At 38.7% G+C, this 16,139-nt stretch overlaps 1 protein-coding gene across 36 annotated transcripts in view; it reads right to left on the bottom strand.

Annotated features, from left to right (window-relative positions):
* Nucleotides 1-16,139, bottom strand: part of NEB (nebulin) — a 192,582-nt gene that overhangs the window by 151,379 nt on the left and 25,064 nt on the right. For 35 of the 36 annotated variants that reach the window (XM_059704463.1, XM_059704461.1, XM_059704470.1 and 32 more), the window contains exons 14-29: nt 14,244-14,348; nt 14,055-14,162; nt 13,867-13,971; nt 13,356-13,454; nt 12,232-12,336; nt 10,988-11,095; nt 10,792-10,905; nt 9,117-9,218; nt 8,915-9,022; nt 8,724-8,828; nt 7,625-7,723; nt 5,803-5,907; nt 5,123-5,230; nt 4,927-5,040; nt 2,305-2,502; nt 138-245 (exon numbers count right to left, since the gene is read on the bottom strand). In XM_059704463.1, the coding sequence (XP_059560446.1) occupies nt 138-245; nt 2,305-2,502; nt 4,927-5,040; nt 5,123-5,230; nt 5,803-5,907; nt 7,625-7,723; nt 8,724-8,828; nt 8,915-9,022; nt 9,117-9,218; nt 10,792-10,905; nt 10,988-11,095; nt 12,232-12,336; nt 13,356-13,454; nt 13,867-13,971; nt 14,055-14,162; nt 14,244-14,348 (1,791 nt within the window). The remainder of the gene's footprint in view (nt 1-137; nt 246-2,304; nt 2,503-4,926; nt 5,041-5,122; nt 5,231-5,802; nt 5,908-7,624; nt 7,724-8,723; nt 8,829-8,914; nt 9,023-9,116; nt 9,219-10,791; nt 10,906-10,987; nt 11,096-12,231; nt 12,337-13,355; nt 13,455-13,866; nt 13,972-14,054; nt 14,163-14,243; nt 14,349-16,139) is intronic. The other variant, XM_059704494.1, reaches the window with a different exon arrangement.

The raw sequence follows: 16,139 nt of genomic DNA, 5'->3' as shown, positions 1-16,139 counted from the left end.
TGCATGTGGTCAGTTTTTCCCCTCAGCAACAATTACTAGATAATGAAGTGGGAAAGGAGACACTTCCCATGGTTTGGGGAATTTCCTCATGGCACATGCACAAATCTCTCTGTGACAAATGAATGCACTGGCTTTACCTCATTAAGGATGTCTGAAGCTCTCTTTGCCTTTTCCATTTCTAAGGACCCATACGGCACCCAGCCGCAGCCTTTCATCCAGCTGTTGTAGTCAGCTTTGTATTCGACCTAGAACACCAAGAGAAAGGTTAAATTTCTTTGGCTCAGCGTCATGCTGATTTGTAAAATCATTAACATGTTAAGATTTCTGACCAGCTTTCTTACTCCAGACATTAAGGTTATTGTAAACATATTCTTGGTGAGAGATTTTAACAGCCCTTAGGTTCTCACTGCTTTCCCAGTGGACATATATTTCATTTCATTTTTATTTTCAACTGAGTGGAATTTCAATCAGGAAAATGCTAATTTCAAAGCTGCATTTCAAGGAATAAATGAAGTTGTTATATTTAGATAATCAAATGTGAGAGGTTTGCTCATTAGAGCTCTAAGTATTATGTGTAAATGGTCAAATTAGGACTGAAGACCACATTAAAGTTGGATAATTTTGCTCATTTTATGATTAGATAAGAGTTGATAGTAGTTGTTTGCTCGCAATGCCCTTCATGTGTAATAGTCAGCTTAGGAGTTTTTCTACATTGGCTGACAGTGCAGTTTAACACAGTCATGCTCATCAATTTGCTTATCATTTGGAATTGGTCCTATTTTGAGGACACTTACTTAATATTATTAAAATAATTAGTTACCCTTATTATCTAGCTATAGGTAGTACCTAAACTTAAACTCTAGATACGAACTTCAAATTTTTATTCTTTAGTGTGGGCCTTCTAATTAGCATGAAAAAAATCAAGAAATCATATGGTTCCTACCTGTAAGAGGCTTACAATTTATTTGGGAGGAAGAAACATAGCAAAAATTAAACAAATAAGATGACTATGTATAAAATAGAATTCTTAGTGATGGAAATGTTGGTATCCCATGTTCAAATCGGCATTATTCACACAGCCAAAAGATGGAATCAACCCAAATGTCCACTGACTGGTAAATGGCCAGACAAAATGTGGTGTAGCATAAAACAGAACTATATTCAACTCAAAAAGGTAGAAAAACCTGACAAATGCTACAAGACTGATGAACCTTGTGGACATTACACTAAGTGGTTAGGGTTAGGGTTAGGGGAAGCCATTCACAAAATACAAATATGGGATTATTGCATTTACATGAGGTCTCTAGAGTAGTTTAACTCATAGAAACAGAAAGTAGAGGGTGGTTGCCAAGGGTTGAGGGAGGGAGGAAATGATGAGCTGTTGTTTGTGTGTAGAGTTTCAGTTTTGTGAGATGATAAAGTTCTGGAGATTGGTTGCACAACAAGGTGAATATAATTAACTGCTACAGAAGTGTAGACTTAAAATGGTAATGATGGCCCTAGCCAGTTTGGCTCAGTGGATAGAGGGTCAGCCTGCGGACTGAAGGGTCCCAGGTTCTATTCCGGCCAAGGGCATATGCCCAGGTTGCAGGCTCGATCCCCAGTAGGGGGTGTGCAGGAGGCAGCCAATCAATGATTCTCATCATTGATGTTTCTATCTCTCTCTCCCTCTCCCTTCCTCTCTAAAATTAATAAAGATATATTTTAAAAAAATGGTAATGATGGAAAATTTTATGTTAAGTATATTTTGCCACATGTTTAGAAAATAGAATTGTTAGGGTAAAGTGTGCAATTGTGTAGCTCAGACAAATTAATTTGCCTAAAGAAGTTTTGATCTGCAGAAAAAAGTCCAGCTATTATAAAAAGATTGATGCTGTAACTATATATTTTATTTTTAGACAAGATAGAAATCTATGTAAAAAATTATTGATAGTGATGATGATAATCATAGTGAATGTTTTTTGAGAACTCACCAAGACCTGGTACCCTGCTAAATATTTTTGCAAACATTTAAATCCCCAAAACGGTTGTTTTGTTTTATTCCAATTTTACAAGGAGGACTGTAGACTCAGCAAATAGATAACTTTCCCCAAGGGAAACAGTGATGGGGTACAAGACCCAGGTCTCTCTAACTCTGAAGGGTGTTCTCTCATAGAACCACAGGGGTAACTCCCATTACAGAGTTCTTACGTACAGAAGAACATGCCGACATCTGTGAGAAATGCCAAAAAACTCACCCCACTTAGAAATCTTTCTCAGTTTCTGACTTGTTTTAGGAGGGAATAGAGGAAATCGGATACTCACATCGCTCTGCAGTGCGTACGCCTTCTTGGCCAGGTCCAGGTTGATGCTGTCGGGCGGGTAGCTGTAACTGTGTAGGACGTTCTTGTAGTCCATGCCACTGGCGATTGCCTGAGCTTTCTTGGCCTGAGTGACTTGGAGCATATCGAGAGGTGTCGTGTAGATAGTTTTTGACTTTTCATAGTCTTTATGATATTCACGCTGTGAATAGGAAATTACCGTTTATTACCTTAATGGATCTCCAGAAAAAGCACAGAGATCTCTCATAAACAAAAATACGAGTTCAGAAAAACAGATCCAAACATCTGAGTAGCTATTTTTTTCCTAAAATCTGTTCGCATGTTACACATTGTTGAAATGCTCCCCAAAATCATACATGGACAGATCTTCTCAAATCTCTTTTTAGATCAAAGTACAACTGTCAGACATCAGGAATGGGCCATGGCTTCTGCTTCAGCCAAGTATTACTTTATTTTAAAACAGGGGTTTTCAAAGACTGCTAACAAACTATATGACCTCTGGAGGTAATCTAACCTTTGAAGAGTTTTCCAATAAGGGAGTGTTTTTTTGGTTGACCAAAATCCTAAGACAATCATTTCTACTTCTGGTTTTATAAGATGACAGCTTGATAAACAGAAGTGTACACTTGACCCTTGGTGTTTCTAAAGTCATCTTTAAAGGGATAGTTTCTGATTTTTCAACCTGATTATTCCACATTTGACAGGGCATAAGCCCCACTGAGAATCTCAAAGGTTTTTTTATACTACGTTTAATTTTTGGTAACAATTTAAAAGAAACTTCAGATTGCAGTAGCTATAACATCTCAAAGGAGAAACGTCTGTGAATTGAGCCATTAAAGTAACCTTGGCCCTTGTGTTCTCATAAAATGAATGTCCTCACTGAGCCTCAGAAGGCACTTCCATTGGCTGTATTTTTGGAATGGTTAGCCAGGCTACTAATGAGGTCAAAGTCCCAGCTTCATCAACTGCCTTAATGAGAGACAGTTGCCGTTAGGAAAATTCTAAACCCATTATATGTCCCCATAGTCATAGAATCATTAAAGACAGTGACCCAAGCTAGCAAATACAGATATGCATTATAAATCTGTAGAAATTCCTTTCGCAAATGATCCAGTCTGTTAGGGAATGTGATCTTCCTTCCAATATTTTGTGGGTAGTAACTTTCACTGAATAAATTTATCCCTTAGTTGTAAAATCTAGCTCTTAGTTTATAAAAATAAAATGTGAAAACTTTCTGATGGTATGAAAAAACATTAAAAAATGTAAACATAGTTTGTCTTTATTACAAATAAACTGATAAAGCAATGTTGCAACAGCAGTTGGTGTGTGGGAGTGTTTTTGACTCCTTTGTTTATGTTCATACTCGTTCACACATACCTGCACATATAAAATGTTGTCAAAGGTCCAAAGGGCTTTAAAAGATTCTTTTAAAAAGCTATGCATGTTCTATACCTGCAGCTTAGCATTGAGCCTGGATATTATGTGATAATGGCTCATTAGTGACTTTTCTTTTGGATGCCAACATCAATCAATTAAGAAGTGTTTACTGAGCACTATTATGTGCCTAGTGTTCTAATGGGTTCTGTGATAGGATGAAAAAACAAAGATAAATATACATGTGCTCCCAACAGAGAGCTATAACCTTTTTGAGTTAAGAACAGATAAGGAAGTAGAAAACAAGACGTTTTATGTATGTAAGCACGGTATACTGACATAGTTCAGTGTGAAGTTATTAGATAAAGTAACTGAATGGGATGTCTTAAAGTTCTTCATGAGTAAATGCAAAATGAATGAGAGAAGGTACATACCGATCACATGAGCTCATGGGTAAAAGGAAAGCAAATAATACATACATCGATCTATTTAATAATGAAAAACTGATATTTGCAAGCTGTGTTGAACATTCTTAACACTCTTACGTGGTTCTCTAAACATTTTTTAAACACATTATATACTGCAATTTGCAACAGTAGATGTTTGCTTCTCTATAGTAAGAATTTTAGCCAAAAGATAATAGTTGGTCCATAGACAAGCCTTAGGAAAGCCATAAATTCTCTAAAATGCAGGTGAAAGGCACAGAAAAAAAGTTTGTTTTTTTGAGATGGATAACCCAAATACTTTATCAGATTCTCAAAGGGGTCTATGATTAATGAGCATTTTTCTAGGCCAATACTAATTACCAAATTATCAATAAAGAACAATAATAGCTACACTAAGATTTTTATCTGTTGGCTCAAGATTTTCTTCCAAAATAAAGACAGTTTTAAAACCATGATTTCAAAGGTTATTTTTCAATTAGAAGAAAATATGAGAACACCTAGTGATGTTTTCCAAGAGGTGTTAAGAATTACAACCAATATTCTATCAAATATTAATACATTTTTCAAAGTGAATGGACATCAAGCACAAAGCAATAATTTTCCTACTCAATCATGAGAGGTGTAAGAATCTGGGAGATCATTCCACTTCTAAAGTTCTCCCCAGCAGTTTGTTGTTTTGAACCTGAGAGGTCCATGGATAGAGAATCCTTTTACTTCCTACTGCCCTTGGGCATATTGACAGGGATGCCATCTTGAAAGCGAGACAGACTGACAAGAGCACTCACATCACTCTGCATTTTGGCCGTCTTCAGAGAGTGCAGCATCTTGGGGTCGTCATTAATGCTGAGGGCTCCGATCATTTTGCCCCTGTTTTTCTCATAGTCTTTCTTGTACATCACCTGCAAAGACAGCACACATGCAGCTCCCACTCATCAGGGAACAGCACCGAGTCCCCCAGCCCAGGTCCCCGGCCATGCTCACCTCGCTAGCATTCTTGCTGTTGGCTTTGGCTGCCAGCAGGGGAATGGCATCCACTTTAATGTCAAATTTCTTAGCTTTGGTCTTCTCCCAGTCGTGCTTATAGACATTCTGGACAGGAAAATTTCAGCAAAAGGAATTGTAAAAAAAAACATCTAACACAGATTCACCCAGTAAAAATAAAAATAAAAACATTGAAACTGTGCATCTGTGGATTTATTTCCCTATATATAATATATTTACCAAATGGTAGTATACTACTGATTTACCTATCATCCAGCTTTATCCCACAACTACCAAACAAGTATCACATCCTTGTTCTAATGTTCTGTGAACTTTCTAAAGACTCTGCTGTCCCGGTGTATAAAGGATAATATAAAAGAGAAACCACTAGGAGGTGAAATATGACATTCACATGGGAGAGATCTTGTAAAACTCTAGGGATTAGCAGATGGGTAACAGAGAATGTTTCTGACAGTAACAGAGACTGTGGAAAATGAAATCTGATAACTAAGTAAGGTCTTTAAGGGTACTTAGGTCTTAAAAAAAACTCTGCTTACACTCTGATATCAACCTCATAGTTGTTTATTTGCATAGCTCTTAACCCGGCCTTTTTGAACACCGACGGCATTGCCTCTTTTCGTGTGCATATAAACATAGGCCTCTGTGGCTTTGGTACTCACATCACTCAGGTTATAGGCGTTGACTCTGTGCTGGATGAACTGTGGAGCATCTGCTGGCACATTGCACTTGAACTTCTCGCCTTCATGTTTTGCTTTGTAATTCAGCTGAAACACAGTAAGGAGTGGTCAAACAGTTCAGGATAGGCACTTTCTTGAATTTATGTGGAAGAATATGTATCGCTAAGTCATCTCTACCGTTTTGTTTTTGTTTTTGTTTTTGTTTTTGGTTTTGAATGCCTCAAAGAAAGAGCCAATCCCATTGAAGTGCAGCCCAGAGCCCAGGTGCTCGGTCCCTCTTTCTGGGCTTGTGGTATAACCAAACTTTGGGTTGTCATTTTGTAAATCCAATATGTACGTGGCAAACTTATTGTCTGGTCTAAACTTCTAGGCTGTACCTTGAAGGCAGAAACACCCTGAATCTATGAAATTGTGTAAGAACACTAACAACAATAATGATTCTAAATAACATGCTAGCAGAGTTAAAAAGATAGGTAAATTCTTATTAAAAATACAAAATACTGTATAGAACTTTATTTAAAATTTTAAATGTTACATTAGGTGGAAGGAAGGGAACATAAAGAGCAAACAGGGCTGATGACTTGTGCAGGTGAAGGCAAATGGACAAGATTGAGAAGGACTGTGCAACAAGCATCTTCAAAGTAGAGCCCTTGGCCTAACCAGGCCAAGGAGAAGAGTGGGTGGGGACTGGGCACTGCGCACAGCACCGTATTCCACCTTGTCAAGTTCAGTGGGGTCAGTGGTGTTAATGATTAGCTGTTCTTTCTGGGGCACAAAATATTAATATGCTAGGAAGCATTGCATATGAACCAATATGACTTCTCGGTTATAATGATGCCATTCCCTTCTTTACCCATGGCACATGAGCAAATTCATGTCATTAAAACACGTTTCATAGAAGGGCAATCTGTATGTTTTAATTTACTGTCTTGAGAAGGCTGTGCTGCTCCTCAGCATTTAGCTGTGCTAGCACCTGGCTGCTCGGTTGGGTCTATCAATCAGCAGGATCGGCATCACCTAGAGCTTATCAGAGAGTCAGACCTACTGACTCAGAATCTGCATTTGAACAGGGGCACTGGGCAACCCACATGACTATGAATGCTTTGAGAAAAACGGCAGCTTCCCCCCCCGGCCCCCGATCTTAGTAGGGCAGACCATTGTGCCATAGATTTTCCCTGACCACCCAATTTAAAGTGTCCAACCAGTCACTCTACCTTCTGTCATCCTATTTTAATCCTGCAACTCCATCCTATATTCTTTTTTTAAAAAAAATTATTGTCTGATATATTTCTCATTTCTGTGCTCTTTTTCTCATTGTAAAGTCTTTGTTGGGCAACTTAAGAATGGGAAATGCTTGCCTTGTTAGCTACTCAAGTGAATGCTTCTGTTGTTTATTTAAGTTACCATGGAATTTTAGTATGCATTATTTTTAGTATGCATTGTTTTTGGTATAATCCTGATGAGCAAATTCCCACTAAAAATTAATGAGTTATTGGATAAAATTACTAGCTATTTTAATTATTGTCTAACATCATTTTTTCCTGAGGCTGCAATTCAATGTAGCCGTTACTTATTTCTACAGAAACCACCCCCTCCTTTATCTCCTACCATTTCACCTCTACTACTTATTGTCCTCCTCCCCAGTACGCTTCGGCCACTTCATTCCAAGATTTTAAAGAAATCTTGAAAAATGACATCGTTGGGGTGATGACTACATGCATGAAGATTAAGCATGTAAATGCTTACAGTTCAAACAATCAAGGCATTCTGGGCCACCCACATGCGTATCAATCAAGGCACTTACATCGCTAAGCTGCTTCGTGTTGAGCTGGGCTTGCAGCAGTACAGGAGTATCAGTGACGGCTGTGAACTTGGTCTTATCTGGATGAAGTTTGTAGGCATGCTAGAAAAGATGTTCTTTAATGAAATTTCATGATGTATTTTTATATTCTTGTTTGTATACATACACATATAAAACATATATAAACATAGAAAAAGTTTCCAGCCAAAAATAGTTTACTTCCTGAAAATTTGGTTGATATGTTCTTTCTCTCTCTCTCTCTCTCTCTCTCTCTCTCTCTCTCTCTCTCTCTCTCTCTCTCTCTCTCTCTCTCTCTTTTCCTGAAGTTGCTTCTAAACTGGTCTCCCTGCAGTTTAGCAACCAGATTCATCTTCCCCATGCTGAAGCCCTACATGACTCTCCACTGGACTTGATATTCACTCTAAACTGTCTCTTGGCTTATAAGCCCTACCCTACAGAAACCACTCTTCCTTCATCTCCTACCATTCATCTCTTACTACTCACTATACTTCAACCACCTCATCCCTTCAATCCTTTAATGCCAAGCTTGTTCTCTCCTTGGGTTGTTCTCATTGCTGCTCTTACCTTGATCTTGGCATGGCTGCCTTAGACCTTCCTTGACTATCCAATCTACAAGTCCATGCAATCCCTCTCTCCCACAGCATCCTATTTTCATTCTGTTGCATTCACTCTACGTTAGCTGTCTTAATGCCTGATATCTTTATCTTTCTTTTTCTGTGCTCTTTGTTCATCGTCTGTATCTCCAACACAAATGCACACTCCATGAGAGGCAGCCAACCTTGTCAGCACCGAGGACAGCATTTGGCACAAATCTGTTGGATGGATGAACACCCATTGCTCACAAATCTCCGTGTCCTCTGTTTCCCTTGAGGTCATATATACCCTAATGGAAACAAAGATTTCTGAAACATGAAATCATTTTGTAACAAATAGGCTTCTTCACAGTAACTTTTGTGTTCCCCAATTCCATACAAAAGCCAAAATTTAATACCTCCAAATAGCATTTAAACTCTTGCTCAATTTACCACTAGATGGCACAAGCATTCCAAACCCAATTTCAGAAATTCACAGCAGCACTTACGTCTTTACACTGGTCTAGCTTCTTGATTGCTTCATATTCTTGTGTGATTGTCTGAGGGAAATAACATTTCCCTTTATCTTCTTCATATTCTGCTTTGTAATTTTTCTGTAACGAGAAAGAACAAAAATGGATGGTGACTGCTACTGCTCCCAGTGTCACTGTGAGGCACGGCCAATTGTCTTCAAACTTACCTCACTGTTTTGTGCTGAAACTTTCATGCAGTGTGATTGATATGGGTCTTCAAAACTGCCTATGTAATGTCCCAGAATATTCTGTACATACTTATCTTTATACTTAGCCTGAAAAAGGAAATAGTAACTCAATTGGACAGTTATTTGTCAGACAGGAGGAAAGCCTCCCCCCAACCCCAGAGGTGGGCACGGCCTTTCGAACCTCGCTGAAGGTCTTCAGCAGAGTATCAAGTTGGTACTTAGGGGTCTCACAGTAATTCATGCTCTTTGCCTTTGTCTTCTCATAGTTTTCCTTGTACAATCTCTGTCAAAGGAAGAAGAAAATCAAACAAAGGGGAAAACTCTGATGATGTAAAAGCCATTCATTCACATCATTGCTGTGCTTTAACCGAAAGAGAAAATTTTGTATTTTTTCAGCATCAATTTTCCACAAAGCAAAAAAAGCAGGATGAGCATGGGAGAGGCTCATGTCTTGTGTAATCTAGTCTGCTGATAAGGATAAATATGTTTGCTTTACTTCTACTAACATTTCTCAGCTGGAATAAATCAGAGCACACAAGTACTGCTGTCTAAGCAGCTTTTGGTCTTGAAACAATTCTTTCCTCTTGAGTGTGTGAAGGACAATTACTTTTTTAAGAGTTGGAAAAATGAGGTAAAAGGTGTAAGGTGAGCCTTAGATACTTAGGCACAGTCTTTTTTTAATATATATTTTTATTGATTTAAGAGAGAGAAGGGGAAAGGGAGAGAGAGAACCATCAATGATGAGAGACAATCATTGATCGGCTGCCCTTGACCAGAATCGAACCTGCAGGCCAATGCTCTATCCACTGAGCCAAACTGGCTAGGAGTAGGCACAGTCTTAAGAAAGTATTTAGTTCAGCACTTGATGAAAACCTCTGTAAGTTACCTTTTATCATTAAGGCCTGATATTTTACTTTATAGCAATAATACATGAAAGGATGGGGTTTCTATTTTATTGTATGTGTCATATATTTCTTCATATTCTCTTGTAATTCTCCCATATAGAAATGAAAAAAAACCATACTTACTAAATACAGAACTATGTGTAAATGATACAGAATAGGAAGTATTTATTTTTTGTATGAATTAGAAAAGCAATTTTGTAAATAGTTTTCTTTTATATATAATAAGTATTCTAACGGCTTTAAAATAAGATCAGAAAAAAGTAAAATAAGATCAGTATTTTGTAAAATTCTTAAAATAATTTGCTTTTGAAGTTATGCTTCATCTAGCTATTCCTACTTTGTCTTTAGCCTGATTTCTCACTTTTTGCCTTTTATTTATTTACTTGTCCTTATCCTGAGGATATGTTTATTGATATTTAGAGAGAGGAAGGGAGAGGGAGAAAAACATCCACTTGAGGGAAACATCAATCAGTTGTCTCTCTATGTGCCCCAACCAGAGATCGAACCCACAACCTCTGGTGTATGGGACGATGCTCCAACCAACTGAGCCACCCAGCCAAGGCTGCCTTTTATTTTTCTCCATGTATTTTTGTTAAGTGCCTTTCGTCGGGTCATGGCATGGAATGAATACATGTTCATACATCCTGAGATACTAAGCCCATTTCTAGGAAAAGCAATACAGAAAATGATACTGCTGGTAAAAATTTCCCCCTGATAAAACAGAAGGCAGTAAGGAGATGATGGGGGAACCTTTACAATATCCACTGATGTCTCCAAGTACAGAGACATCATAAAAATGAGGAAGTTAGTCACCCTCTACCACAGGGCTTTCATGTTTGACTTGTCATCCTGAATCTGAGATTTTACCTAGGCTCACGTCACAGCCAAGGTTACATTAAACAGCAAGTGCAGCCACAGCTGAAAATCAGGGGGACTGACACAAGCACTCACATCACTCTGCATTTTGGCCGTCTTCAGAGAGTGCAGCATCTTGGGGTCGTCATTAACGCTGAGGGCTCCGATCATTTTGCCCCTGTTTTTCTCATAGTCTTTCTTGTACATCACCTGCAAAGACAGCACACATGCAGCTCCCACTCATCAGGGAACAGCACCGAGTCCCCCAGCCCAGGTCCCCGGCCATGCTCACCTCGCTAGCATTCTTGCTGTTGGCTTTGGCTGCCAGCAGGGGAATGGCATCCACTTTAATGTCAAATTTCTTAGCTTTGGTCTTCTCCCAGTCGTGCTTGTAGACATTCTGGACAGGAAAATTTCAGCAAAGGAATTGACAAAAGGGATCTGTATGTTATCACACTTTGGAGACTAAAAGGTACCCTAATACTTTGTCTTACTATAAAATAAAGAGACTGTTTTCATTGTCCACAAAATCATGCATGTTTTAGATACTTCTCCTTAAGCTGAAGCTTCTAACTACTATAAAATAAAGAGACTGTTTTCATTGTCCACAAAATCATGCATGTTTTAGATACTTCTCCTCAAGCTGAAGCTTCTAACTACTATAAAATAAAGAGACTGTTTTCATTGTCCACAAAATCATGCATGTTTTAGATACTTCTCCTCAAGCTGAAGCTTCTAACTACAAGTTTAACCTTTCCTACTCTCCATTAGAACATTTTATCAAATTAACTTAATTCTAGTAATCATACTAATATATAATTCCTAACACTGGATATTTTATAGGATGGCACAAATATTTTACAGTTAACTTTTTATGATATTAAAGCATCATTTTAATTTGATCTCAAAGTCCTCTGCAAAGTTATTTTATGAATTATTATAGTACTCTTTGATGCTGGGTAATACTAGTACTTATTTATAGGATTGTTGAAGAAATGGAAACCCCTAAGGGTAATTTGACTTTTCTATAGAATTAAGTCTGGAAATAAAAGATAGCACTGGATACCTGGCCTTATGCCTTTTGAATACCTTATATCTTCCTTAGTGCCAGTACTCTTACATGTAGAAATGAGATTATTCACGTGAAACTAGAAACATTATGGGCTTGGGGAATAAATGAAATAATGCTCAATCTTTTAAAAAATCAAACCCTGGAAGAAAATTAAACATAGTATAATACAAATGAATATATGACTAACCGATCTAACATTAACTTTGCAATTAGACACACATGAGTGGTGGCATTTTGAAGGCTGGTTAAAATCTATTAGGACAGTCTAGGTGTATGAAGCTACTGACATGATTGCTACACACATTTTATAAGGTTAAGTCAAAGTTACATTGGCAGAGGAACAGAACAGGATACAAACATTAACTGTTCATCCCATCTTTAGTATTATATTTATTTAGTGAAACAGTTAAAAAATAAAAGCACAAGTTGTCAGTATATCGATGGCATAGCGGCAAGGAACTCACATCACTCAGGTTATAAGCGTTGACTCTGTGCTGGATAAAGGCGGGAGTATCTGGAGGTATATGGCACTTGAACTTTTCACTTTCATGTTTCGCTTTGTAATTTAGCTGAGAGAGAGAGAGAGAGAGAGAGAGGATTAGTTCGGAAGAAGAATTGTCCTAAGTACAAAAATTAATTTTCATCAAAGAAAATGTAAAATACATTTTGTTAAATAACACCTGACAAAGTTGTTAAGATTAAAAGAGAAATTCGGAGGGAGGGTAAGCCACCTCGCATTATTGACAACCGTGTGCTGGACGCATGACTGCTGTTGTCACATCTGTTATCCCGGAAGGACCCAAGTGGAAGGAGGTCCCCTTCCCATAGATCACAATTGGCCCTGTGGATTCTGAGAGTGACAGCCCTTTCAAATCTTTTCTTACAAAGACAGGGAGGGGCAAAATAGGTCTGTTTATGTGGAAAATAATACAATACTTAATAAGTAATATTTTGCATACTCACAACTGTAAACCTCCTTTTGCCCTACCCTGTATGGTTATGTCCCTGTGCAAACATTATGGTTTGTTGATACTCTAATGAAAGCCTTTCAATCTGGTCTGAGGTTACTTTTATTTTTTAGTTCAACATAAGTTTGGAAATTCATGCTCAAAACTTAGATGATAAAACTTATTACAAATACTCCATTTTCCAAAAACTTATTTGAGGGAGAAAAATCCCAGGTGTTAAATACCTGCTCTGGGCCAGGATGTGGGCTATGCACATATCTCCTTTCACTTAATTTTCAAAACAACCACAAGTTTTAAAAAGGAAATATGAGGCCTGAGAAGTTAAATGATTTGCCTAGACAGCTGGAATTTGAGTCCAGTTTTGACTTCAGAACTCATGTTCTCTTTCAGGGCATTGAGCTACATCAGTCTCCGTTATAGAACCATTTTACTAGAATTATCCACCCAAGAAGATGCAGAAAATAAAAGACAACTAAATGGAAAAATATTTTAGGTGATTACACAAATACACAACTTACGTAGCGTTTTGTGTAACTGTGACAAGTTACTGGGTTTTCTGTATAGAGCTATGCTACATTGTCCCTCATAACTGCATTGCCTGGGTGGGTAGAGAAACTTACATCACTCAGCTGTTTGGCATTGATCTGGGCTTGCAGCTGAACAGGCGAGTCGGTGACTTGAGTGAATTTTGTCTTATCTGGATGGACTTTGTAGGTGTGCTGTGGGCGAGGAAAGGAATAGGGTTTAGCAATATCACCTGTCAAAACCACATTGGCCGATAGGACGGGTGAACAGAACTCCACTGCCCAAAAGAAAAGATACCTTTCGTTAATAAAACACTTATTTTTTTTTCTAATTAGACTGCGGTGTCTGTGAGAGACACTTTTACACTGCACAAGAAACTCCCCCATATCTTCAGATGCCCAATAACTCTTCTTTGGGAAAATCAGCTAAACTTAGCTCTTGAAATGTATGGACGGTAGAAAAAAAATAGTATATCTACTATAAAATGTAAATTTTCTTTCAATTTTTTGGGTTGCATTTATTTGTAAAAGTCAGAATTTTGAACGTATCTTGACCACGAGATGCCATGGAGGGCAGTCACGTCCACAGTTCACACCACAGACTTACATCCTTACACTGATCCAGTTTCTTCATAGTTTCATATTCCTGAGTTATGGTCTGGGGGAAGAAGCCTTTGCCTCTGTCCTCTTCATATTCTGCTCTGTAGTTTTTCTATGAGGAAAATAAATCAACATAAGGATGCAACCATTATGCTCATGTTATTTGGAAAGTGAAGCAATTGTCTTAGAACTTACATCACTGTTTTGAGCCGTGACTTTCATGCAGTGTGCGTAATATGGGTCTTCATAGCTGCCTACATAATGCCCCAAAATATTCTTTAAGTAGGAATCTTTATATTTAGTCTGAAAAACAAGGCATTTCATTTACTTATTTGTGAAATGATGGGTCTTTTCTTTAACAGGAGTAGTTGTAGGATTGCTTACATCACTGCTGAATTTCTGCAGAACTGCATCCAGCTGAAATTTGGGGGTCTCGCAGTAATTTATGCTCTTTGCCTTTGTCTTTTCATAGTTTTCCTTATACCGTTTCTGTAAAGAAGAAAAATTAGATTCCTGTCACTCCCGTGCTGATGATAGCACTCGTATTTTCCAACACTAAACCAAAGAAGAAGAAGAAAAATAGTGCCTATTAACTGCCTTAAAAACTGACAATTAGATGCTGGGGGTGTCATGAGTGATAAGCCTTTTCTCTTAGCAAATTATTGTGAGGCCTAAGTTTTTTTTGTTTTTTTTTAAAAATATATTTTATTGATTTTTTACAGAGAGGAAGGGAGAGAGATAGAGAGTTAGAAACATCGATGAGAGAGAAACATCGATCAGCTGCCTCCTGCACACCTCCTACTGGGGATGTGCCCGCAACCCAGGTACATGCCCTTGACCGGAATCGAACCTGGGACCCCTCAGTCCACAAGCCGATGCTCTATCCACTGAGCCAAACCGGTTTTGGCAAGGCCTAAGTTTTTAACGTCCTTCAAAAAATTAAGAAACCAAGAAGCTGCCTCAGAGCAAGCCCTCAGTTACAGAGATTCTTGCGTATTTCTGAATTGCTGTTCTCTGTCTCCCAACTCACATACCTTTCCCTCACCACAGGGGCCACAGCGAACAGGAGTATCTGGGCAACAGCAAATTTTTCATTTTTTTTAAGCAAACCTTCACGAGAGACTTTAGTAAATGTTGAGAAATACACACTCTCTCTTCCTCCTCCTACCAAGGAAAAACTGTGTACTGTACCATAAAAATAAAGTCTATATAAGAACTCATATCATGAATCAACTAAAGCCTCTTCCCCACTGGGATTTCTCTTTCGCTGTGACAATGACCACAAGCAATGATCGGAGTGCAGATGCACAACTGAGACACAGGTGGCTGTCCGTTTTTCCTGTCGGGTTTTGCAATTGTGAATGATGCTATTCTTTTTTAATATTTTGATATTCCTGCCTGTATCAGCAGAGTGGGTTTAAACCTTGGCTTTTATATGTTTGATAAAGATGGCCTTTATGTAGGAAGCAGGAGATGTGCATTCATTTCCCCACAGAGCTACGTGGACAGATCCATCTACACTCTCTCCCCTGTCACTCACTCACCCCACTTCTCAATCACATGTGTTCATTTCCACAGTGCTGACAACCCAAGGGACAAAGAAAAGATAATGAACCCACCCAGAGAGCCACATATAATCCTCAAACATTGGAAAAACTTAATATAACCCAACTATAAGGGAAAAACTCAACTGATCACGTGTTCAGTCTCTTGAAATATATAGTCAAGTCGACTGGGGCTGCTAATGCCAGGCCCAGTTCTTACTTATCTAATCCATTTTAATCCGAGTGGATTAGTAAAGCTTTTAACAATCCCAAGTAGTCATTCCTGTGAAGATTTAGGGAGCGGTCTCCTAAGTCCTGCTGTCTGCAGGTGACGGTTTCTGTGCCCAAGATCTGAGGAGACAATGGCAGAGCTGGGGGAGCAGCTGTACAACTGGGGGCATTTTCCTCCTTCTCCCAGCAGCCGGCCTGAGGAGCCCACAGGCAGGGCACAGAGCTGCGTCATCTCTCTCTCTCCCTCTCTCCTCCCCTTTCAAAATCTCCTCTGCCTCTGGCAAAAAGCACACAGCACGTCTTCCTACTATGGACTCTAGTCAGGGAGGCTCAGGCACCTGCAGCCGAGAAGCAAGTGAGGATTTCCCTGCCCATGAGCTTGATCCACAGTCCCCACCCCCACAGATTGACACGTCATGCTCAGAGGCAGCAAGGCCTTCCTGTGGTTAGATGGGTCCAGGGGAACTGCTGCACCAGGGCCTTAAAGCATTTTCAAGGTTATATT

This window comes from Myotis daubentonii, chromosome 7 (assembly GCF_963259705.1).
Source record: "Myotis daubentonii chromosome 7, mMyoDau2.1, whole genome shotgun sequence".
Taxonomy (NCBI): domain Eukaryota; kingdom Metazoa; phylum Chordata; class Mammalia; order Chiroptera; family Vespertilionidae; genus Myotis; species Myotis daubentonii.
This window is presented reverse-complemented; position numbering and strand designations above follow the sequence as displayed.